At 32.4% G+C, this 27,334-nt stretch overlaps 1 protein-coding gene across 6 annotated transcripts in view; it reads right to left on the reverse strand.

Moving 5' to 3' along the window:
- Nucleotides 1-752: 752 nt before the first annotated feature.
- Nucleotides 753-27,334, reverse strand: part of LOC143063172 (uncharacterized) — an 84,419-nt gene continuing 57,837 nt past the window's right edge. For all 6 annotated transcript variants that reach the window (XM_076235160.1, XM_076235164.1, XM_076235163.1 and 3 more), the window contains 20 exons: nucleotides 26,640-26,848; nucleotides 23,676-23,828; nucleotides 22,114-22,198; nucleotides 21,387-21,539; nucleotides 20,788-20,983; nucleotides 20,230-20,312; nucleotides 19,720-19,841; nucleotides 18,705-19,265; nucleotides 17,870-18,009; nucleotides 14,586-14,646; nucleotides 13,446-13,511; nucleotides 12,768-12,873; nucleotides 11,985-12,162; nucleotides 9,917-9,996; nucleotides 8,853-8,948; nucleotides 8,463-8,570; nucleotides 7,859-7,905; nucleotides 6,409-6,532; nucleotides 3,796-3,854; nucleotides 753-2,991 (listed from right to left, as the gene is read on the reverse strand). In XM_076235160.1, the coding sequence (XP_076091275.1) occupies nucleotides 2,856-2,991; nucleotides 3,796-3,854; nucleotides 6,409-6,532; nucleotides 7,859-7,905; nucleotides 8,463-8,570; nucleotides 8,853-8,948; nucleotides 9,917-9,996; nucleotides 11,985-12,162; nucleotides 12,768-12,873; nucleotides 13,446-13,511; nucleotides 14,586-14,646; nucleotides 17,870-18,009; nucleotides 18,705-19,265; nucleotides 19,720-19,841; nucleotides 20,230-20,312; nucleotides 20,788-20,983; nucleotides 21,387-21,539; nucleotides 22,114-22,198; nucleotides 23,676-23,828; nucleotides 26,640-26,848 (2,763 nt within the window). In that variant the 3' untranslated portion in view covers nucleotides 753-2,855. The remainder of the gene's footprint in view (nucleotides 2,992-3,795; nucleotides 3,855-6,408; nucleotides 6,533-7,858; nucleotides 7,906-8,462; nucleotides 8,571-8,852; nucleotides 8,949-9,916; nucleotides 9,997-11,984; nucleotides 12,163-12,767; nucleotides 12,874-13,445; nucleotides 13,512-14,585; nucleotides 14,647-17,869; nucleotides 18,010-18,704; nucleotides 19,266-19,719; nucleotides 19,842-20,229; nucleotides 20,313-20,787; nucleotides 20,984-21,386; nucleotides 21,540-22,113; nucleotides 22,199-23,675; nucleotides 23,829-26,639; nucleotides 26,849-27,334) is intronic.

Raw genomic sequence — 27,334 nt, forward strand, 5'->3', positions numbered from 1 at the left:
CTAAGAAGTGTGTAAAGTTTTAAGCAATAATTAAGAAAAGTTTTTGAGATACGGTGCGACATGTGAAAAAAAAACACACCCCTGTTTTAGTTACAAAGTGCCGTAACTCAAAAAGTTTAAATCTTATTTTCACCAAAAAGTATACAGATCATTTGACCATCATAAGAAACAACCATTTTAAGTTTCATGAGATTTGGTTAAGTCGTTCTCAAGTTACGGTGCGACATGTTTACGCCGGACAGACGGACGGACGGACACCGGACATTTGTATACCATAATACGTCCCGTCAAAATTTTTGACGGGCGTATAAAAATTAGAAATCAATATAACCTTATACAATGTTATAGTCAGTTAAGATTATGCATATTTAATAAATAAAAGGGTCCAATGAACTTTACAAGTTCAAAGAAAGACAAACGGTAAGTTATTTTTGTTCAGAATGATCTGTGAAAACAAAATGTATAGGTAGCCATTTTCTCTTATATTGAACGAAGACAATATTATATTACACAAAATAAACTATAATAAACCCTCAGATCTTTGGTAAGTATGCAGAAGACTAGCTTCAAACTTTATATAAACCAGCCACAAGAAGTTTATATTATGAATATCAGATATCTGAGTGGCAATTGATTTAAAATATGGGAGATATCTTGAATAGGTAAATTTAATAAACAAGATGACAAGAATTTGGTAAACATCACACAGTACAGATGATATATGGCAACAAATGTCATACAACTGATTTGTATTTCAAAAAAAAAAAAACAACAAAAAAAAAGTGTAAAAGATAGACCGTGTACATCCAGTATTTCTCCACCTTCTGAGGGATGTTAAGGTTAAAAGTACTATCTGCATTCAACTTAATGCAACAAAATACCCTAGAAGATTTTTCAATATACAACAAGTAGATGATAACAGGGACAAACCATATGATAATGATGATGATGATCCTGTAAAGTGGTGTTTGATTTTTTTCCATTTCTTAGGTTAATCGTATTAAAGTGGGTAGACAGGGGTCCTTGATTCCCAATTTCCCTTTCCTCGACTCCAAATTCTTTCAATTCAATCCTATCCCTACCCCAAATGAAGAACAGAGAAACTTTTCCAGAATATCTATAATTTTTACTCCCCTCTTATCCAGGTTGTTTTATCTATGACTACCTCTTCAGACCCCATTTCCAGGTTCATTTACCCCTTATATAACCTATGCTATCAGTTTTCAAATTTTCATTTCCTTGATCTTAATTAATGATGGAATTTACACGTATGGATATTCTAGTATTGTTAATATGAAAATTTTTACACTTCACAGCGTATTATATACATAATGGTGTTTATGAGAAAGTTTTCAGAATCTAATTCATTTTAAATCTGTTATTTCTGGATAACCATAAACTGGCTTCAAAATTATTAAGACTCTTCAACATGTTTGAAAATACCTTCAAAAAGTAAATTGACTGGTTATAACTTAAATTTACAATCAACAGATATTCTTGAGTAACATGTTAAAAAATCTATACAGTATTACCTTATTTACATTATTAAGTGCAAAAATAAAACTTGTGCAAAATAATGGTAATCCTTTAAATTTAAATAATTTTAAAGATCTAGATTCATACTGTTCATCCTATAGATGACTATAGATTTAACATGAGGTAACAAACAAAGAACACAAATTGGTATATTAGGCCATTTTAATTGTCCATACTAAAAATAGTGCAGAATAATTTGATTATTTTTCACATAGACTTGAATATTCCTGATTTCTGAAATGTATTATGATAATGAATTTTAAATGAGCAAAAATTCAGGTGAATTAATTCTTAAAGTGGATAAAAATATTCTGTTTCCTCATCTGGTCAAAAGATTATTAAAATGTTCTCCTTCTTTCTTTAAAATTTGGAATATATATTTTTCGCCAAGATTTGAAGTAAACATTATTTGATACATATTTTCCAAATGTCTTTTCAGGACATCTGATCCATAATAACAAAAGTTCTTTACATACCATTATAAAGGTCCATCCCTCAATTTCTACACCTCTATGAATATCATTGACATATTTAATACAAGTATAACTTTTTTTATATATTGGTGAATATATTCAGTTACACTACTTCAAAAACTAAATTATAAACATGAAAAATCTAATGACTGGACTATTAGTAGTCATTAACAGGTGGCAAATGCATAAGAAATATATTAAATATCATACATGAAAGACATACATTAAAAATTTGTGAGTTCTAATGAACAAAATAATTGACAACCACATGAGAAAATAAATTATACATGAGACAATTGAAAACTTATGTGAAATAAGGCCACTGTATTTAGCACCATATTTCATATCACAGCTTATTTCCTATATCACATATTCATTTGTTTGTTCATCAAAAGTAATTCATTAAAAAAAAAACCACTCCAAAATGATGATCTTTTTAACATCTTGTTTAATAGCATTACATTTGCACCTTTAAAATAACAATTATAATGTTTCTAGCCTATAATTTAAACACATATATTGTCAATTTTCTTGCACAAGAATGTTTATGACACTAAGATACAACTTGTACTTCTTCGAAAACATATTGTTTGTATAAAGATGTATTTGTAAGGGCAAGAAAAGATATACAAATTTGTTAAAGGTTAAATTCATTTTATCATTGAAAACAACTTTGTAGACCTATATAAGGGAACAACCTTGACATTAGTAGCACATGAATCAAAATGACAATAGAATGGGTTTGGGTAGGCACAATCCAGGAAGGTAGGAATGCCTTAAACATATATTTTTTCTTAGCCTATTTGTTACAGAAATAAAAACATTCAAAGTTGTCTCCCTTCCAATTTACATCTTTTTACATATTCCATGCACTTTACAGCTGACAGTACTTCCAATGTTAGCTTTAAATATAACGAGTCCATCAAATCCACCATGCTTACTGGGTCGGAATTCTATTGGGAATCTTATGAAGCTTTTAGGTCTGCAAAATAAAGAAAAGTTGAATAAATAGAAATTGGATATAACAGGACATTATCAGGTAGAGCTAAATGGGGGACAATTTGGCTGTGCAAAAGGTTTATATGGACAGCAACTTCAAGTATGAATGAGGACATTAAATAATATCATTCAGGGGCGGATCCAGCCATTTTAAAAAGGGGGGTGGGGGGGGGTGGGGGGTTCCCAACCCAGGACAAAGGGGGGGTTCCAACTATATGTCCCCATTCAAATGCATTGATCGGCCAAAAAAAAAAGAGGGGGTTCCCCCCCCCCCCCCCCTTGGATCTGCCAATGTCATTGTCTCCTTACTAAGCAAATTCATTGTTAGCATGAAATATTTGCCACTGACAGCAAAGAAGCAATAATAAGTCAAATCCTACCTTACAATCAATGAATGCCATCTGAAGGTTTTATATTTGTCATTCTCAGGCATACAAAATAATATTTTTTTTGTTGTTGCTTTGTGACACTTCTCCAAACATACTACTTATGTTAGGGCCTTTCATAAATAACTATACAGTGAGTTTTGCACATAATTGAAGTCTGTTCAGATCAGGCCATTCATTAGGAGGCGGTACCCGGTACTTTTACCCTCCTATGCAATTGACAAGTACCGCCTAAATGTAGGAATTTTTATATAAGATATTCATGGAACAAATTGAAAAGTACCACCTAGAAACGTGGAAAGTACCAGTCAACATGAAAGATAATGAAACCCCTGTCAGATGCTTTTTTATGGACTCATTGACAATCACACCACATCTTTTTAATTTCATATTTTACTTACTTTAATGTAAAACTTGAATGCTTCACTACAAATGGCAGCTGTGGAGTTATAACTTCAACCTAAAAGGTAACAATCAATATTACTGTCTGCTTATTAATGTTTGTTTACCTTAAGGTTATTAAACTTTGTCCAGACAATTTACAAACAAGAATGTGTCCATAGTACAAAGATGCCCCACTCCCACTATGAGTTTACATGTTCAGTGGACTGTGAAACTGGGGCCAAAACTTTAATTTGGCATTATAACTAGAAAGATCATATCATAGGGAACATGTGTACTAAAGAGTACTTTACCTAGACTGGTTTTCAATGAATTTTTCAAGTAATTTTTCCATTGATCCAGAAATGCTATGTTATTTTCTCTACTTTGATTGTGTAAAAGACCCTTTGTAGTTGTTGTGGAATTCAGTCAAAACCTGACTTGATATCTAGTTTTCTATCAATCAAGTTTGGAGGTTTGTCCATTATTGAAAGCCATGTGTTTATTGCAAAATAACTTTCGTTTGCTGTCTCATTGAGGTTTGACCCACATCTCCTATTTATCACAAAAGCATACACAGAGATGTAAACAATTTTAAAAGTTTATATCTTTGTAAATGAAAACAAGAGTGCACACGCTGAAATGTCTCGCCTTCTATACTAATCATTGATATTATGTTGATAGTCCTAAGTAAAAAGCTAAGCTTTATAACAACTGTACCATAAACTTAACATTAACCAAGATAACTAAACAAAGACCAATGAACCTTGAAAATGAGGTCCAGGTCAGATGAACCATGCCAGGCAGACATGTACAGCTAACAATGCTTCTATACAACATATATAGTTGACCTATTACTTATAGTTTAAGAAAAATTTGTAAGGGTTCCACGGAACCCGGTGTCTCGCCTACTTTTTCTGTTAATCGCAGACTCAACAAAAATGAGGAAAAACATCAATAAAAATTTCCCTCACGATACTGTCTTTTGATTGAAAGAAGCTTCCAAGTTTGGTAAAAAAATCCAGGATAGTTTATGAATCTAATAAATGTTTTATAAACTTTAACTGCAGACTGTATGTAATGTTAACTGGAAGAAAAACTAAGTCCATTTATAAGTAAAATACGGAAAAAGTGAATATTTTTTTTTACAAAATTTACTTCTGAATAATATCTTATGATCAGAAATAAGCTTTTGTCTAAGTTTGGTAGAAATCCAGGATAGTTTAAGAACATTATAAAAATTTTAAAAACTTAAACCACAGAGTGAATGTTTTGTTTCTGGCAAAAAAACTAAGTCCATTTATAAGTAAAATACGGAAAAGTGGAAATTTATTTTTACAAAATTTTCTTCTTGATACTATCTTATGATCATAAACAAGCTTCTGTCCAAGTTTGGTACAAATCAAGGATAGTTTATGAAAGTTATTAAAATTTTAAAAACTTTAACCACAGAGTGAATGTAATGTTTCCTCGCAGAAAAACTAAGTCCATTTATAAGTAAAATACGGAAAAAATGGAATTTTATTTTTACAAAATTTACTTCTGCATACTTTCTTATGATCATAAACAAGCTTCTGTCCAAGTTTGGTAGAAATTCAGTATAGTTTAAGAAAGTTATTAAAATTTCAAAAACTTTAACCACAGAGTGAATATTTGTGGACGCCGCCGCCGACGACACCGACGACGACCACGACGGAATGTAGGATCGCTTAGTCTCGCTTTTTCGACTAAAGTTGAAGGCTCGACAAAAATAGACCAAAACACAAAAACTTAACACTGTGCAATGAACCGTGAAAATGAGGTCACGGTCAAATAAAACCTGCGCGACTGACATAAAGATCATAAAATATTTCCATACACCAAATATAGTTGACCTATGGCATATAGTATTAGATAAAAAGACCAAAACTCAAAAACTTAACTTTGACCACTGAACCATGAAAATGAGGTCAAGGTCACATGACATCTGCCCGCTAGACATGTAAACCTTACAATCATTCCATACAACAAATATAGTAGACCTATTGCATATAGTATGAGAACAACAGACCAAAACACAAAAATTTAACTATAACCACTGAACCATGAAAATGAAGTCAAGGTCAGATGACACCTGCCAGTTGGACATGTACACCTTACAGTCCTTCCATACACCGAATATACTAGCCCTATTGCTTATAGTATCTGAGATATGGACTTGACCACCAAAACTTAACCTTGTTCACTGATCCATGAAATGAGGTCGAGGTCAAGTGAAAACTGTCTGACAGACATGAGGACCTTGCAAGGTACGCACATATCAAATATAGTTATCCTATTACTTATAATAAGAGAGAATTCAACATTACAAAAAATTTGAACTTTTTTTTCAAGTGGTCACTGAACCATGAAAATGAGGTCAAGGACATATGTGACTGGCGGAAACTTCGTAACATGAGGCATCTATATACAAAGTATGAAGCATCCAGGTCTTCCACCTTCTAAAATATAAAGCTTTTAAGAAGTTAGCTAACGCCGCCGCCGCCGCCGCCAGATCACTATCTCTATGTCGAGCTTTCTGCAACAAAAGTTGCAGGCTCGACAAAAACTAATAACAAATCAATAGTGGCAAATTAATTTATACAATGACTCACAGTTTGTGGAGCAGAAGATCTATTCTTTAACTGGACTTTTAACATTTGTACATGTCCAATATCACATGGTGAAAACTTCTGAGTCTCTTCTTCATTCTCCAGGGTAAACAATGATGCTTCATTTCTAAAAAATAACAAAAAGTCATCAGTTTCTGACCAGTGCCAACGGTTTAACCTCACTGAAGTAAAACTTTATTATAATTCTTATATGACGTGCTTCTTTCGCTTTGTAATTAAACCAGTGCTCTAAATCCAATAAAATTTGTTTGCACATGCGTATATTGACTATTTTTATATGACATGCTTCTTTCGCTTTATGAATAAACCCATGCTCTAAATCCAATATTTTTTTTTTGGCACATGCGTATATTGACTACTGCAGAATAATGAATTTTATCAAATTGGCATGCATTTAATATATTTCATTAACTTAAAACACTTCCAAACTCTTAAATGACGTACATGTTGTTACTAATTCATTCATTATGACTGTAATGTGTTGCATTCCGAAATTGACATATTTGACCTAGATACGACAACCGTTCATGCTTGCTGTTCCAAAACTCCTCCCTCTGAAAAATCAGTGCCAGCTGTTTGCTTCTTTACAAACAAAAAAGGGATGTTCATGGAAGAGCCTACACAATCACTTTACCCTTATACACATCAAACATAGAAATTACCTTAATTGTCCGAATCAGAATCGAAATAATTGATGCAGCTATTCTTTATTGTTGTTTTAACATGGGTAGGCATTATTCGTGTTATTTTAGCCCTCACTATCGGTCGGGCAAAAAAAATCACGAATATACTGCCCACCCATGTTAAAACTACAATAAAGTATAGCTTGCATCAATTATTTCTTAACTGCAGAATAATGAATTTTATATCTTTCATTAACTTAAAACACTTCCAAACTCTTTAAATGATGCACCTGTTGTTCTCAATTTATTTTTCATGACTGCAATGTGTTGCAGTTTGAAATTGACATATTTGACCTAGATACGACAACTGTTCGTGCTGGCTGTTCAAAACTTCTCATTCTGAAAAATCATGTTGCCAGACGTTTGCATGTTTTCAAACAAAAAAGGGAGGTTTATGGAAGAGCCTTCACAAACACTCAACACCTATACAAATCGGACATAGAAATAACCTCAATTGTCATCGCTTGGGCAAAAATAACACGAATATAATGCCTACCCATGTTAAAACTACAATAAAGTATAGCTTGCTTCAATTATTTCTTAATCAAAATTTAATTTTTAAGCAAAAAAGAAATCTTAAGTTCTGTTTTAAAAGAGTTGTCTCATTGGCAATCATACCACACCTTCATATTTCTATGACAGCTTAAGGTTGAAACGCCGTTTTAATACTTAAGCAGAAGTGTAACATTCAATTATTTTAATATTCAGATTTAGGAAAATTTGCACTGTAATAAATTTCAATATTTTACCTCTTCCTTGCATCCTGTTCTTTTGGTTTCTTTTCCTCCTCAATACTCTAGAATAATATAAACATGATTAAAAGAGAAGTGATAGACATCAAAATGATATTCAATAATAAACTGACAATGCCTTAGCAAAAACTGAAATATATGAAAAGACAAACAGAATACACAACACATAGAAAACTAGAGTGAGCAAAATGAACACAACCAAAAACTGGGATGCTTTCAGGTGTTCTTGAACGGTAAGTAGCAGATCCTGCTCTACATGTGGCACTAGTCATGTTGCTTAAATACAAGTACACAAAGTCTTACACTCTGTTATGTTTTAAGATACAGAGAAATGTGTTCAAATACAGCCCTGCCGAAACCTATCTATACTGAACTTATGTATCAGGTCAAAGTTTTAAACCACTTTAGTCAGAACAAATTCATCAGTCCCATGTGGGTTTAGTCTAGTTAGGTTTTATCCTTATTCATACTATTGTGAAGACTTGTCTAATCAATGACTGAATTACATAGTTTTAAAAATCAAAACTTACTAGGTTTTAAGTTTAATACATCTATTTTAATAATCTTTAATTCATGCTTTTAATACAGTAAGTTGACTTACCTCCCCTTTCAGCTCTATCCTAACACTGTTAGATGTTGATCCTCTAGACTGGACTTCCCAGAACTGGGAAAACGTTCCTTTAGATCTCGGCATAAACTGTACACATATCTAAATAAGTCAATTTACTCAAGTTAATCAAACAAATAAATGACACATTGAAAAAAATAAAAATAAATAAAAAACCTATTAGGTAAAGTATTTATCAAAAACTAATGAGTTTTTTCTCATTGTTTAAGGTGGCCTATATTGCTTATCTTCACTTTATTTGAACTCTGGTGGAGAGTTGTCTCATTGGAAATCATACCATCTCTCCTTATTTTTATATAAACATATTTTCAACTTTCAAATAAATTGTGATTTAAATTAAATCTGCCATGGTATGATACTTACTTGTATGGTGTGTTTGCCATCTAAATGTCCAAACTTTTCTGAGAATGCGAACACTTTGTACGTAGCTCTAAATACATCCTTTGAATTATCTGCACCCTGTCAATGAAAAAATCAAAATGTACATGTTTGGGGTTGTTCTTGAGAGGAAGCTGTGCCCATGCTTCAATGTATCATCATTACTATAGCTCAAGTCTGGTTTGAAGGAGAGTACTGATCTGTAAACTTGCCCAAATCACTCACAATTAAAATCAATGAACTATAAAGTGATCAAGCATACATTCACCCACACCCTGTACAATCTTTAAAGTTTAAAGGATTCATACCTGCCAACTGTCACTATTTGCAGGGGATTTCCCACATGAAAGCTCCAAAATGGAAATTTTGAAATAGAAATTTTGTCCACAATTTTAAACAAAACAGTAAATTTTACAAAGGCTTTAGGGTTTTAAAAGTATGAAGAAGCCAAAAAAAACTATATATTAATATACATTTGAAGGCCCCCTTAGATTTTTTTAGGACTATAACAGCCCTCTTGCACGTAAAGCCCCCATTGGCATTTTGAAAAGTTGGCAGGTGTGAGGTTTTATATTAAAAGTTACTTGACTATTGAAGCATTGGCCTGGAAATAAATAGAAATTGTCCGCTCATATGTTATCCCATGTATAGCATTTGATTAAGCAACTGGAAACTACTTTCCTGCACAAATTTCAATCTATTTCAAAGAAGGTTCTACAAATTGGATATAAAGTTTAAGAGTAGGCTAAAGAAACCAAAATGATTTGTGGATGAGTAAAAATCTACATATCGCTTTCTAAATACTAAAAATAATCCTTATTACTGTAAATTCAGAAATTATTGCGTGCATTTAATATTGCGATTTTGTCATTTTAGACTTAAATGCGATTTTAATTTTTACGATTTTGAGAAAATTCCTGTTAAATTCAAATAAAATATTTCAAAATGCGAGTTTAATTTATTGCGTTTACAACTCTGTCGCAATTTTCGCAATAATAAAACCCTCGCATTAATTTCTGAATTTACAGTACTTCATTGAGATGTCTTACCTTGACATATGGTGGAGCAAACACTGATATTGTCCATCGTAAAGTCTCAGTAGACACATTAGAAAGGTCAATGTAGGTTTCTGCAATAATTCAAATCAGGACACTTTTAGTCTAAATATATTTGTGTATCTTTCAGTATAATCAATATACATGTTTAATATAACAAAAAAGTGTTCCTAGTACATGGAGCTGCCATCTGCACTATCATTTTCTATGTTCAGTTGTCCGTGAAAATGGGTAAAAACACTAATTTGGCATTAAAATTAGAAAGTTCATATCATAGGGAACATGTGAACTAAGTTTCAAGTTGATTGTACTTCAAAAAAAACTTTAACCTGAAGTGGGACAGACAGACGGACAAACGAACAGAGGCACAGACCAGAAAAAATAATGCCCATAAAGGGGGAATAAAAATAAATGGTTACAACATTATTTTATTAGACAGTTCATCTGTACATTGGAACTTACTTGACATATCCTCTATTTTAGTTGAGAAGTTGATTTGTGTAATCTGTATATTGGATATTTTATAGTGTGTCTTTCTATGTTGTGGTGTTGCAGTATTGTTTCAGGTTAAGGTGAAGGTTGGCGACTGTTAAAACATTTAAACTGGATTCATTGTTTGTACCTGTCCTGGGTCAGTAACATGTTGTTCAGTGGTTGTTGTTTTTATATGTGATTCGTAAGTGTTTCTTGTTTCTAGTTTTTTATATAGATTAGATCATTGGTTGTCTGTTTTGAGTGTTTTCACATTGCCTTTGACTTGTAAAGTCTATACTGAGACATACCTGACATATCCCCAATTTTAGTTGGAGAGAAGTTGACTTGTGTAGTCTGTACAATGGAACCCACCTGACATATCCCCAATTTTAGTTGGAGAGAAGTTGACTTGTGTAGTCTGTACAATGGAACCCACCTGACATATCCCCTATTTTAGTTGGAGAGAAGTTGACTTGTGTAGTCTGTACAATGGAACCCACCTGACATATCCCCTATTTTAGTTGGAGAGAAGTTGACTTGTGTAGTCTGTACAATGGAACCCACCTGACATATCCCCAATTTTAATTGGAGAGAAGTTGACTTGTGTAGTCTGTACAATGGAACCCACCTGACATATCCCCTATTTTAGTTGGAGAGAAGTTGACTTGTGTAGTCTGTACAATGGAACCCACCTGACATATCCCCTATTTTAGTTGGAGAGAAGTTGACTTGTGTAGTCTGTACAATGGAACCCACCTGACATATCCCCTATTTTAGTTAGAGAGAAGTTGACTTGTGTAGTCTGTACAATGGAACCCACCTGACATATCCCCAATTTTAGTTGGAGAGAAGTTGACTTGTGTAGTCTGTACAATGGAACCCACCTGACATATCCCCAATTTTAATTGGAGAGAAGTTGACTTGTGTAGTCTGTACAATGGAACCCACCTGACATATCCCCAATTTTAGTTGGAGAGAAGTTGACTTGTGTAGTCTGTACAATGGAACCCACCTGACATATCCCCAATTTTAATTGGAGAGAAGTTGACTTGTGTAGTCTGTACAATGGAACCCACCTGACATATCCCCAATTTTAATTGGAGAGAAGTTGACTTGTGTAGTCTGTACAATGGAACCCACCTGACATATCCCCTATTTTAGTTGGAGAGAAGTTGACTTGTGTAGTCTGTACAATGGAACCCACCTGACATATCCCCAATTTTAGTTGGAGAGAAGTTGACTTGTGTAGTCTGTACAATGGAACCCACCTGACATATCCCCAATTTTAATTGGAGAGAAGTTGACTTGTGTAGTCTGTACAATGGAACCCACCTGACATATCCCCAATTTTAGTTGGAGAGAAGTTGACTTGTGTAGTCTGTACAATGGAACCCACCTGACATATCCCCAATTTTAATTGGAGAGAAGTTGACTTGTGTAGTCTGTACAATGGAACCCACCTGACATATCCCCAATTTTAGTTGGAGAGAAGTTGACTTGTGTAGTCTGTACAATGGAACCCACCTGACATATCCCCAATTTTAATTGGAGAGAAGTTGACTTGTGTAGTCTGTACAATGGAACCCACCTGACATATCCCCTATTTTAGTTGGAGAGAAGTTGACTTGTGTAGTCTGTAGACTTGGATTGTCTGTATCAGCAGGTATACAGATAGATGGTGCAGCAGACACCTGTTTAAACAGTGGCATCAAATTCTTGTTGGCATTTCCTTCAACTACATCTTTTCTTATCTGCACATTTAGAATCTAGAATAAAAAACAATCCATATTACTAAATGTTTTGTGTACATTTGCAATCAGAAGTAAAAAAATCTAGAATGAGTTCAAATTTTCATCATTTGAAGAATAATCATACCTATATGTAATCGTTATAGTATACTGCATATGTTGAAATTCAAATGGTGTTACTGGAACACATAAACTATACAAAACACTGAAAGTTGATGAGCCTAAACTACAGATGCAGGGAAAATAATCTATAAAATAACATATACAAATGCTAATACAACAGCGTACCAAATATCACTGACTTACCATCTATATTGGTTCTCCTTAAACTGTTCTAGTTACTTTCTTGAACAAGTAAACTTTGAAAAAGTTCTTCTGTTAATAGGCTATAACTATTGGAGCAGGGCTATATAATCTCCATTTCGAGAGTTTCAAAGTCGAGAGACCATGACCAAATGAACTCCATGCTACTGTTTATACTAATTATAGATACTAAGAGGTTCTAAATCTGATGTTTAATAAAAAAAACCAATAAAATATATTATGAGACAGGGTCACAAAAGTCAATGTCAGTTCTTGTAAAACAACCTGACACCCCCAACAACAGGACTGTACCATCATACCTTGTACTGATGTTCACAGGATATATGAACTGTTCCCTGCCATGGTAATGTTTCCATATTCTGTAATACTCTGGCACTCGGACTTATGCATATAGATGTTGTGCTTCTGTAATAAAACATATTTTTAATGTACAATTAAATCTTGTAAATAGATATAGGAAGATGTGGTATGAGTGCCAAGGAGACGAATAAATTGGTTTAAAACGTTTTAATTAACTTTTTCAAAAAAGTTCAAAAAGTTCATCCACCAAAGACATTATTTCATGAATATCCGTCTTTAAGCATTTGTATATATGATCACAATGTTAGGTAGTGGCCTTTCAATAATTTTCCCGTAATTCTTGTTTGTTACAGTTTACAAATGTGGATTTGATATTTTGGATTCAAATTCATGACACCCTGTACAGTCAAACATACATGATAGACATTTTAATACTGTAAACCAACTTATTTCCCAAGAATAGAAAAAAATAACGTGAAAATAAATCGTAGCGAATATGTAAAACTTTGATCTTTACACCAAGTAGACTGGAAAATAGTGAAATCAAATAGCTGGAAAGTGGACTACAAAGGGTCAAATGCGAATTAAAAATAAGTTGGTTTACAGTTTTCAAATTTGTAAAACTTTCACTTTTACAAACATGCCTATTTACTCAAATAATTATACTGATTTCTTACTTTGGTGAAATGGTTACTGTTTCAGGTGTAATCTTCACCCACTGTCCAAGCCATGACATTTTAAACCTGAAAAATAAAGTGTATTAGGTAAAAATAATCACTAACAGTAAAAGATGTATGAACATATAAAGCATACAGGTTACAGAGTAGTTTACCTTTAATTGTGCTATTTTAAGATATTTTCCTTGATATGCCTATGGTCATCTAAATATTTATAATATTTTTGTTTTTTTCAAGTAGGCACAGGGAATTATAGCACTGTTAGATTTCTGTGTCTGTTAAAATCTTCAATTTGTTGATACATGTATAGTTTTATGTACATTACAGCATAAAAGACATCAAGCATAGAATTCTTTTAAATCAAATTCTTAAGGAAGCTGGCTTGTCATGTTTTAGATTTTTTGTCAGATTTTCGGAATCCTCTGGTTTTATCCATTTGAATGCCTTGAAAAAATTTGCCCGGTGACCCCCATTTTTCTTTTTGTAAATCTTTTACATGTATAATTATAAGCCATCTGTAAAAGTCTTATAAAATTTTAATTACATTTTAACAGTTTTTATGGACTTCAACTTGTCAATGATAAAGCTATGAAAAGTCAAGAGAGAATATTTTCCCGCCAAAATTTCAATGGCTAATATCTCGAAAACAAGCACGGTGACCTATATATTTTGTTTGCTCTTTGGATTCCTTTATTAATCCCCTATCAATATAAACTAGTATTTTGAAAAGTTAATTACTTTGAAATTGAGAAGCGAACTACCTTAAGTTGCAGTAAGATGAAAAACTAATGCTCCATGTTGCATGTCTTACTGTGACTTTGGGATAATGAGCTATTCCTTTGCTTTTGTCATAAATCAATACCACATATCCCTTCTTTTTTATTATACAATATCTACTTTAGAAGGTAAATAATAATATTAATGTTCTCCATTCCTATATTGTAGTAAGTTTTATAATTGATTAAATGATTGTTTACTTCTTGCCACTTTAGAACATAAAGGCTTTATTATGGTAAGATAATCAACACCAAAACACTCTATTTGTTTGTTTTTTCTTCATTTCAAATAAAAGCAAGAGGCTTTCTTTTACACAAAGATGTTTGTACAAGTCCATTCTATTCCCATATACATCAGACTTACGCAAGTTCTCTATTAAGGAAGTTGATAATCTGGAACTTGGAAACATCAGGTCGATCGTCAACTGTAAAATATATTTTATCTTAAATAAGTTAAATATAGGGATAGTCTACAGAGAACTTTATAACATGAACTTGAATGTGTCTCGGTACTTTATAACATGAACTTGAATGTGTCTCTGTACTTTATAACATGAACTTGAATGTGTCTCGGTACTTTATAACATGAACTTGAATGTGTCTCGGTACTTTATAACATGAACTTGAACATGAACTTGAATGTGTCTCGGTACTTTATAACATGAACTTGAACATGAACTTGAATGTGTCTCTGTACTTTATAACATGAACTTGAATGTGTCTCGGTACTTTATAACATGAACTTGAATGTGTCTCGGTACTTTATAACATGAACTTAAATGTTCTCGGTACTTTATAACATGAACTTAAATGTGTCTCTGTACTTTATAACATGAACTTGAATGTGTCTCAGTACTTTATAACATGAACTTGAATGTGTCTCTGTACTTTATAACATGAACTTGAATGTGTCTCTGTACTTTTTAACATGAACTTGAATGTGTCTCTGTACTTTATAACATGAACTTGAATGTGTCTCTGTACTTTATAACATGAACTTGAATGTGTCTCGGTACTTTATAACATGAACTTGAATGTGTCTGTACTTTATAACATGAACTTGAACATGAACTTGAATGTGTCTCTGTACTTTATAACATGAACTTGAATGTGTCTCGGTACTTTATAACATGAACTTGAATGTGTCTCGGTACTTTATAACATGAACTTGAATGTGTCTCGGTACTTTATAACATGAACTTGAATGTGTCTCTGTACTTTATAACATGAACTTGAATGCGTCTAGGTACTTAAGTAATGACCTAACATTAAAACCAATAAAAAAAGTCCTGATTTAGAGCTTCTGACAAGACAATGAAAATAATGAATCAATCTTGAAATGGTGAAAAAAATATCTTTATCTATATAAGAAGATTGTTATGGGGAGAATGGTTAATGATTGCTTAAAATCTGTGCAAAAAGGGTTTATCGTGACAACAACATGGTTGAAATAATATACTTTGAAATCTATGATGATATATGGTAGTCAAACAAAATTTGGGACCTTATTACCAACATTGCTTATGGATTAATTTTACAAAGCTAAATATTCAGAGCCATTCATCAGAGACTGCCTGCAAAATTTAATCAGAGTCACCTCAGCACATGAGATCCACCCAGTTTTTGATGGATATATATGGAAGTTTTTAACGACCTTGACTGGCTATACAGCCCTTGCACAGTTGGTTTTGATGGAGGTCATGTTGCTCAATCTATAGTTTTCTTTATGTACATAGTGTTTTGTAGACTATTGTTTTCTATATGTACATAGTGTTTTGTAGACTTTTGTTTTCTATATGTACATAGTGTTTTGTAGGCTTTTGTTTTCTATATGTACATTATAGTGTTTTGTAGACTTTTGTTTTCTATATGTACATAAGAGTGTTTTGTAGACTTTTTTTTTCTATATGTACATGGTGTATTGTAGACTTTTGTTTTCTATATGTACATAGTGTTTTGTAGACTTTTGTTTTCTATATGTACATAGTGTTTTGTAGACTTTTGTTTTCTATATGTACATAGTGTTTTGTAGACTTTTGTTTTCTATATGTACATAGTGTTTTGTACTCTTTTTTTTCTATATGTACATAGTGTTTTGTAGAGACTTTTGTTTTCTATATGTACATAGTGTTTTGTAGACTTGTTTTCTATATGTACATAGTGTTTTGTAGAGACTTTAGTTTTCAATATGTACATAGTGTTTTGTAGACTTTTGTTTTCTATATGTACATTAGTGTTTTGTAGACTTTGTTTTCTATATGTACATAGTGTTTTGTAGACTTTTTTTTCTATATGTACATGGTGTATTGTAGACTTTTGTTTTCTATATGTACATAGTGTTTTGTAGACTATTGTTTTCTATATGTACATAGTGTTTTGTAGACTTTTGTTTTCTATATGTACAGTGTTTTGTAGACTTTTGTTATCTATATGTACATAGTGTTTTGTAGACTTTTGTTTTCTATATGTACATAGTGTTTTGTAGACTTTTGTTTTCTATATGTACATTATAGTGTTTTGTAGACTTTGTTTTCTATATGTACATAGTGTTTTGTAGACTTTGTTTTCTATATGTACATAGTGTTTTGTAGACTTTTGTTTTCTATATGTACATAGTGTTTTGTAGACTTTTGTTTTCTATATGTACATAGTGTTTTGTAGACTTTTGTTTGTATTATTGTTGTTTATTTTTTTCTGGTTTATATTTAACTTATGACTTTGATTATGACTTTGATATCTTTCACCTTTTTTCTATTCCATATTTTCTATATGTACATAGTGTTTTGTAGACTTTGTTTTCTATATGTACATAGTGTTTTGTAGACTTTTGTTTTCTATATGTACATAGTGTTTTGTAGACTATTGTTTTCTATATGTACATAGTGTTTTGTAGACTTTTGTTTTCTATATGTACATAGTGTTTTGTAGACTTTTGTTATCTATATGTACATAGTGTTTTGTAGACTTTTGTTTTCTATATGTACATAGTGTTTTGTAGACTTTTGTTTTCTATATGTACATTATAGTGTTTTGTAGACTTTGTTTTCTATATGTACATAGTGTTTTGTAGACTTTGTTTTCTATATGTACATAGTGTTTTGTAGACTTTTGTTTTCTATATGTACATAGTGTTTTGTAGACTTTTGTTTTCTATATGTACATAGTGTTTTGTAGACTTTTGTTTGTATTATTGTTGTTTATTTTTTTCTGGTTTATATTTAACTTATGACTTTGATTATGACTTTGATATCTTTCACCTTTTTTCTATTCCATATCAAATTTTGAGCTGTGTTATACTTAATACAATTAAATATAAATGATCCCGTGAAATTAGGGTGAAAACTCAAATTGGCATTAAAATTAGGAAGATCATATCATAGGGAACATGTGTACTAAGTTTCAAGTGAATTGGACTTCATCTTAATCAAAAACTACCTTGACTAAAAACTTTAACCTGAAGCGGGATGAACGGACGGACAAACAGACAAATGAACGGATGGACGAACGAACCCACAGACCTGAAAAAATAAAGCCCGCTACTATCGTAGGTGGGGCATAAAAATATAATGGCCTTGTAGTACACAATGTGTGTAATCTTCACTAGCCTACTTTGTGTATATGTGAATAACCATCAGTATAGAATGTTACCTTTAGTTGGAGCATGAAGTATAAGCTGTTCTGGTTTTATTACCCAATCAGACTTATCTTCATGGTCTGTCAGTACAGATCTTGTAAACAGTGGGCCAATGAAGGGACTTGGCATAGTTTGGGACACGGACTCCTTCATACTGAAAAATAATCAAAGTCTATCAATACATTGACAAACAAATATAATTTGCAGATGAAGGACATTTTAAAACAATCTAAAAAAAATTATAAAGCTAGTAGAAAATGATAGGTTTCAAATTTGTACTCTTGTAGAGTTTGAAATGAGACGAATTTGTACTCTTGTGGAGTTTGAAATGAGACAAATTCACATATATACAGGTGTTGCAATTAGGACAATTGAGCATTTTAATAGAATCAAGTGCCAAACAATAGACCAATATAAAGGTGAAGTAGGTACCACTGTTAAATTTATTTAAAATCAAATTTAAATTTGAAAGTTTTTCAATTTTACTATTCTATCAATGTTTGTGAATAGAATGAAGATGTTGTGTGCAAGTATAAAATTTTACAGAAATATATTCAATGAATGTTTAATCAATCTATTTCTGTCTTGTGGAGAAATGAAATTTATTCAGGAGAGCTCATGAAGACAACAAACTTTCTAAATTCATTTAGTTTCACATTTTTTTACATATACCGTCTTCACGCTGAACCACAGCCCAGGCTGGTAAAATTTCTCTCGGGCCTGTAAAAATCATATCTACAGGCCAACAGAATCTAACTAAAAATTTTCAAAAATTGAGCTCCGGGCATGTAGATTAAACAGTTCATCGTGAAGACTACATATAAATTGCTAATACAAAATGGTACTTGCCTGTTTATAGATTTGACTGGTATCATTGAAACATCACTGACATGAGCATCTGTTGGCATGGTTCCTGTAAAGTGACTAGATGTCTGGGAAGTGTTACTTGATGTGCTGGCTGAGTAATTTTTGTCTAGCATGTGGCTTAAAGGCATTGAAGAAGTCATATCACTGCGAGAGCAGGAAGGCAGAGATCTTGCTGGCATATTCCTTGAAGGTAATTTGTCACACAGATAGTCAGATGGCATAGTGGATGCAAGATTACCATGATTTCGTAAATTCTGGGGTGTAGCAAATTCTCCATTTTGCAAAGTGGACGCAAATTTCCCATGATTACTAGAATATATTCCTGTAGGTGCGGCCGAAGCAACCAACGTCAGTGTAACCTTGGACATATTCTTATAGAACAGGTCAATGTCTTTCGTTGGTCCTACATCCATTATGGCAGATGGTAGATCAGCTACGGCATCTTCATCTATATATTGTGTGTTAAAGTTTATAGAGTATAAAATATTGTCATCACATAGAGATCTACTGATCCTTCTACTACCTTGCTTCATATGTAGAACTCTGAAAATAAAAACTTCCATCATTAATGCAATTGTCTAACAAAATTAAAGTCAATTATGTACTTTAAAATCATTCCATACACAAAACATAGTGACACTAATTTGCTTACTGTATCTGAGAAATAGACCAAACTACAAAAGCATGAAATTTTTGACTGAACCATAACAATGAGTTCAAGGTAAGATGAAACTTGCCAGACAGACATGTACACCTTTAATGTGAAGGTCAAGTAAACCCTGCCTGACAGACATTAAACAAAAAAGTTATCATATTACTCATAATAGGTTTTTCACATGAAAAATAAACTATATTTTTTTTCCAAACAGTTGAAGGCATTGTAATAAGGTTAAGGAATTTCTACTGACTTTTTATCATTAGAAACTGTCATCCTTTCAATTTTTAAAACTATTTTTTTTTTTTTTCAATATATCATTTTGAGGACTTCTTAAATTACCTTCTCATTCTCTGTCTACTGACTTCATCACCAAACAAGAAGGCTACAGCTGCTATTATCTCCCTTCCTTCACTACACAAGGCACATTCTCTTTCTGTGGGGTTAAAAACAACTGTCACACTCTGCAAAGGTAAAATGGTTTACAGATTACAGTGGAACCTTTCAAGGATCAAACAGAATTTACAGATTACAGTGGAACCTTTCAAGGATCAAACAGATTTTTATATTACAGTGGAACCTTTCAAGGATCAAACAGATTTTTTCATATTATTGTGGAACACTATAAGGATGGATAAGTGATTTTAAATATTTTTTTCTTTTTTTAAACTTTAAAAAAATAATTCTGTAAGGTTTGTTTCGTTGAGATAGATATTTAATTTTACGTTATACCACTATTAAACATAAGAAAACAGCAAGAATTGAGACAGGGGGATGGACAACATGTCAAATGATAGTTACAGCCGGTAATTACAATAATGGTCATGCTACTGTATAACATTCAAAACATACCCTGGTACTCTTTTCTTTCACAACAAACTCACAGGGTTCAATAAGAACTTTAGGAGGTCGTACTAAATGTTTGCAACTAGGATCTATAAAATTAAAGAAAGTATCAGAGTTATTCTATATGTACTATTGAATTGAAATTAAGTTGACAAGAGGAAAAATAGTATGAAACATTTTGGCTATGTTTCCATATCGAAATTAAGAGATAACTTGTAAGTAAATGATATTTGAATACTTTTTCTGTAATTCAGGCATTTTATTTTATATCCATAGATATGGCAATGGTTTGAAGAATTGACTTGAAGTTTAATTATAAACAATTAAAAAGCAAAACAAATAATTCTAGATTTATATCAATTTTAAATAATGATGAAAAATTGTACTTTAATGGACACTACAATAACTGGTTTGGACAAATTATATAGTCAAATGGACTCAAACCTATACTTGTAAAATCTAGTACTGAAGAAATATTTGACCCAATACATTATCACAAATAACAATCAATCAATTGCAGTAGCATTTTTTTTGACAGACCACAGACAAGTCTTATTTATTTACCTGTGAAGCACAGAGATTTAACATAAGCAGCTCTGGGTCCAACATTTCTTATAACTATCTTCTGTATCTGACATTTACTGGGCTCTATTCCACTGAAGCTGAGTAAATATTTCTGATCCGACAGACTAGCACCTTCAATCACACTGGCTCCTTCTATCACTAAAAGACTTGACCCTCCATAACCTTCCAATGGAATCTATAATCAAATATCATATGATCATAGTCCAGGAGTGTGTAACGTATTTCCAATATAAATCATATGTGTTACAATGTTTGAACATAAATCAAGAAATCACCTTATCAATGTAACAACGTTTCATCCTTGTAAATGATATTTGAGGTTGTGAGTTCTAATCCTGTATGTGGCAGGTGTGTTCAACTCCAATCTTAATTGACTATGATTGTCAGTTTTCCCACCAAAAGTCAGTGGTTCTCCCCATGCACTCCCCTCCACCAATAAAAACTAACCCCCACCAAAAAGAGCAATAGTGTTAACAGTAAAACACAAATCAATATTTTTAATTGATACTTTAATGTGTGAATTGTAAAATTTTAAAATATTTAAAAGTTCTTGCTTGAACATTACCAACACTACTTACAGAATATTTGACAGTCATTCCTACTGGTTTAACCACTAATTTTGCATGGTGTTGCCTGACAGCTGAAGGACGATATTCAACATTAACCAGAAACTTGTCACCACCATTGACCATTAATTCTCTGGTATAAGATCTTCTATCGTTCCACAGTAACTATAACAAAACATCAATTTTTAATATTGTTAAATAACATTAAACTTTCTACAGAGAAATCCAGATTTTTCACATGTTAAAACCTGCCTAAAAGGTGACTGCATTAGTCTGGACCATAATCTTTCACAACTACTTGTCTGAAGACCAATATTTGGACATTTTTCTGAACAAAGTTTTTCAAATACTTGCTAGTCCAAATAAAATTTTACTGGGGTATTGGACCAGTGCCTAACAGTGCAAATTTTGACACCTGTATTAAGAAAACCTGTCTTTTCAGGTCACCCTCTTCATGTCTTGCTGTTGTTATACATTTTAATCCTTAATATGACGGCCTTGTATAACTTACTATACAATATTGGCAATTATACCAAATCTGATTTTTATATCTTATCATTGCTGAAGCCGGTACAGTGACCAATAGTTGCTAACATCCATTCATTTGGTTACTAGTGTAAAAAAAACATAGCCTAACTACCACTAGCCTTTCTAAAAAAATTATAGTAATGAATAAAAGCATTGTCAACAACTTTGTTACAAAATTCAATCTCCATGGTAACTAAACAGGTACACTTACCTGGAAGCTATCTGTGTCAGATCTGATTTCCAAAGATAGTTTTAGCTGTGAACGAGTTACATTTTTTAAGGTGTATCTTTTTATCCTGAAAAATACATATATCAATAACTACAATGAAAGATCATTTAAAAATAAGATTCAAATAATCTTTTCTTTACAACTTATTTGATTTTAAAGAATTTCATTATAGGTCTGTTATTCCTTACAATGTTCAAGATATCCCTATCAATTACCGGTAAACCCGAGATTAAATTAATAAAATTTAAAACAAAGCATTTGCAAAAGCTATAATATAAATTACAAAAGATGATTAAAAATTATACCAATAAAGAAAGCACTTGATAAAACAAGAGGCTCTCGAGAGCCTGAATCGCTCACCTTGATTTTTTGGCATTTATCTTTCGTTTAAGAGTTTAAGTGTCAAATTTCATAGTAGTTTGTTTTTTTGGTTAGATTCAGCATATCAAAGAACCTTAAGAATTAAATTTTTGATGAAATCAAACAAAGTTTAATTTTAATTTTTGAGATCTTACTTTGCTGAACATACTTGCTGTTTACAGTTTATCTTTATCATTAATACTATTCAAGATAATAACCCAAAACTGCAAAATTTCCTTAAAATTACCAATTTAGTGGCAGCAACCCAACAATGGGTTATTAGATTCATCTGAAATATTCAGTTACCTTATGAACACTTTTATCTCATGTCAGATTTGCTCTTACTGCTTTGGTTTTTGAAATATAAGACAAAAAAGGGATTTTACCCCTATGTTCTATTTTTAGGCATGGTGGCCATGTTTTTTGGCAAAACAGAAAATAAAACACTAACTTTATTCTCGACACCCTAAGGATCATTCAGCATAAGTTTGGTTTGAATTGGTTCAGTGGTTTCAGAGAAGAAGATTTTTTAAAGTTAGAAAACATGATAAACAAATTGTGTTAAATTGTCCTTAAAGGGCAATAACTCTGTAAGGGGTCAATTGACAATTTTGGTAAAATAATTTAATTAAAAATCTTACTTTGCTGAACATATTTGCTGTTTACAGTTAATCTTTATCATTAATACTATTCAAGATAATAACCAAAAACTGCAAAATTTCCTTAAAATTACCAATTTAGTGACATCAACCCAACAATGGCTTATTAGATTCTGAAAATTTCAGGGCTGATAGAACTTTACCTTATGAACACTTCAACCCCAAGTCAGATTTGCTCTAGCTGCTTTGGTTTTTGAGATGTAAGCCAAAAACTGGATTTTACCCCTATGTTTTATTTTTAGCCATGGCGGCCATGTTTTTTGACGAAACAGAAATAAAACACAAACTTTACTTTAGATACCCTAAGGATCATTCAGCTTAAGTTGGTTGGAATTGGTTCAGTAGTTTCAGAGGAGAAGATGTTAGAAATAGTTTACACCAGACGGACGACAATGGACGCCAAGTGATGGCTAAAGCTCACCATTCCTTCGGAACGGTGAGCTAAAAAGGCTTTATAATACAATTTAAAAAAATACAAAAATCAGACTGTTTGACAAAATAAATCTGATATTTCATCACACTTACAAAGACTGGCCAACTTGTACACCACCAAAATCTATGAACTGTCTGTCACCAAGTAGAACAGGACCTTGTATCCTTTGAACCTCTTTCTGAACTTCTACTTGAATTGGAAGGTCATAATCTGGACCTTGTGGTAAAATTCTCATCAGCAGGATTCTAAATGCAAATAAAACAGATGAAAGCAGTGATCTGGAAGGATTTTTTCACTATGGGCCCAGGGCCCCCCAAAAATAATGGGCCATGTTGTCAAATGAGTGGGCCATTTAAATTGACTACTGTAAAAAAAAAAAAAAAAAAAAAATATCAGTATATTTGTGCAAAGAGTCACCTCTTTGCACAAATATACTGATACTTTTTTTTTCAGTAGTCAATGATGGTAGTTACCTTTATGATTTTAAATTATATCATGGATATTGTTCCTGTGATTTTGTAATTTCAATTTCAATGAATATACAATAAGTTATTTTAACTTCCTCCAAACCGGACAATATTTAAGATAACCTTTATTTACAATATATTCAAACTGGTTTTGTTGCCTTGTACATGTTCATGGTTTTTTTTTTTGTACATTAAATTTGGGTCTTCGTCGAAACCATACTTATTCCAGACGTTCCGTAACAGAGGACATTTCTGGCATTTCCTCTGCACTTCTTGTATTATTACTTCATGACAATGACAAGACTAACAGTAGAGAGTATCATTAATTGATAGAACAAAACGACAATTCGCTGAAGTCATGTTTACAAAATGTCAAAACGAGCCAAAGACCAAACAAGAGTGCACACGCTGAAATGTCTCGCCTTCTATACTAATCATTGATATTATGTTGATAGTCCTAAGTATAAAGCTAAGCTTTATAACAATTGTCACATAAACTTAACATTAACCAAGATAACTAAACATAGACCAATGAACCTTGAAAATGAGGTCAAGGTCAGATGAACCATGCCAGGCAGACATGTACAGCTAACAATGCTTCTATACAACATATATAGTTGACCGATTACTTATAGTTTAAGAAAAATAGACCAAAACACAAAACCTTAACACTGTGCAATGAACCGTGAAAATGAGGTCACGGTCAAATAAAACCTGTGCGACTAACATAAAGATCATAAAATATTTACATACACCAAATACAGTTGACCTATGGCATATAGTATTAGATAAAAAGACCAAAACTAAAAAACTTAACTTTGACCACTGAACCATGAAAATGAGGTCAAGGTCACATGACATCTGCCCGTTAGACATGTACACCTTACAATCGTTCAATACAACAAATATAGTAGACCTATTGCATATAGTATGAGAAAAACCGACCAAAACACAAAAATTTAACTTTGACCACTGAACCATGAAAGTGAGGTCAAGGTCACAGGACATCTGCCCGATAGACATGTACACCTTACAATCGTTCCATACAACAAATATAGTAGACCTATTGCATACAGTATGAGAAAAACAGACCAAAACGCAAAAATTTAACTATAACCACTGAACCATGAAAATGAGGTCAAGGTCAGATGACACCTGCCAGTTGGAGATGTACACCTTACAGTCCTTCCATACACTGAATATACTAGCCCTATTGCTTATAGTATCTGAGATATGGACTTGACCACCAAAACTTAACCTTGTTCACTGATCCATGAAATGAGGTCGAGGACCTTGCAAGGTACGCACATATCAAAATATAGTTGTCCTATTACTTATAATAAGAGAGAATTCAACATTACAAAAAATTTGAACTTTTTTTTCAAGTGGTCACTGAACCATGAAAATGAGGTCAAGGACATTGGACATGTGACTGACGGAAACTTCGTAACATGAGGCATCTATATACAAAGTATGAAGCATCCAGGTCTTCCACCTTCTAAAATATAAAGCTTTTAAGAAGTTAGCTAACACCGCCGCCGCCGCCAGAGCCGCAGCCGCCGGATCACTATCCCTATGTCGAGCTTTCTGCAACAAAAGTTGCAGGCTCGACAAAAATGACAAGGACAGTTAAGCGCCTTTTATGGAGACAAAAACTATATTCATTAAAAGGCTTTGGGGTTTTTCAATCGACATAATAGCAAGCTAAACTAACTTAAAAGATTATAATTAGAGATAAATCTCGTCTTTACTAGCCAAATTTCAAAAATTTAAAGTTGTTTATAAAAAATTATATCAAGAATGATGGTTAATTACGTTTTTTGGGTAATCAGTTAAACCGCATGGTTCTATTATTACCATACGAAAACACCCGAGACGTTCCAAAAATATATAGGTGCTCCTATCATTGGAGAAACATTACATAGTTGTGTATACACACATGGCGGTACGGAACACGATCAGAAATCCATTTGACGATATCTAAACGTTTCGAAATGAAGTGAAAAATATTGTGCGCCACGTGGGCGCTTACATTTGTCACTCTATGCACCATTTCTGATCGATATGCGCTATAGGCGCAGGGTGCAGGTCCTTCCCGATCACTGTGAAAGTTTTCCATAAAATATATTAAATGAATTTTGTTCAAAGCAATTATTTTTTTTTTTCATTTGAAACACCTCAAAAACTACTGCTTGACAATGTGTGATAAGCTTCATTTGTGTTGTTTCTAACTTTAATTTTGGTCCATAATTTATAACAGTATATAGCATAATTTACTTTGGCCACCATTCCGGAAATGCTTTGTTTAAAATTGGCTGACTTTGGAGCCTATAATGTACTTCTAAGAACAGATTTGTTTTACTTCGGCTTAAAGTGTTTGAAAGAAATTCATTTGAGATGACCAGGTTGAAATTCAAGATCATATTTGGAAAAAACAGTGAACTTTGTCCTTCAATATTTTATAATAATCCTCACATTCAAAGCAGGCCGTACAAATAAGAGACATTGTCTGTGTACCAATCTTAAACATTTGCCATAATTTTTTCATTTACTTTATGACCTGTTTGATTAAACCAACTCTTCACTTACGTTTCAAATGATATTCCTGTACTTGGTAAAATAGTAACTGTAACTGGCTTTTCTTGTCCCGGTGGAATGGTAAACTGTGATGGATTTACTGTAAAAAACTCAGGGTACTCTGTCACCCCTAGCAACAGTTCCATATGAATATTACCAGCATTTCTCAAATTAAATGTCTGATTTGCTCTCTGATTAACGGAGGTTTTAAATTGGAGCATCTGAAAAATACAAATGTATTATGGTTATTGAATATTGTTTTTCCAGTGGTAATTGGATGATCTTAGTAAACCTTATCTATACTATATCATAATCCCAATACATTGTTTTATAAAGTAAGGGGAATTTCAGTTACAATAACATGGTACCCAGGCAAGGCTTCAAAATTAGCAACCCTATATATATATAGAAACAAACCTATAAATTCACTGAACTTGATACCCATCCATAGTTAAATTTCAAAGAGATAGATGCGTTCCCTATCTATTGTTAAATGGGACACCCCAAAACATAGATGTTCATCAATTACCAATGGTCAAAATAATATATCAATGTTTTAAATTAACATTCTTGCAATATTTAATCTCTTCATCAGTACAAGAAAGTAATTTGTGAAGCTATTCTACTTAATATCTTTCTTTCAAATCTAATTTTGCTTACAGAAAACTGAATTAAAAGTTGATATGAATAAAAAGTTCTATGGAGCA

Source organism: Mytilus galloprovincialis, chromosome 2 (genome assembly GCF_965363235.1).
Source record: "Mytilus galloprovincialis chromosome 2, xbMytGall1.hap1.1, whole genome shotgun sequence".
Classification (NCBI taxonomy): domain Eukaryota; kingdom Metazoa; phylum Mollusca; class Bivalvia; order Mytilida; family Mytilidae; genus Mytilus; species Mytilus galloprovincialis.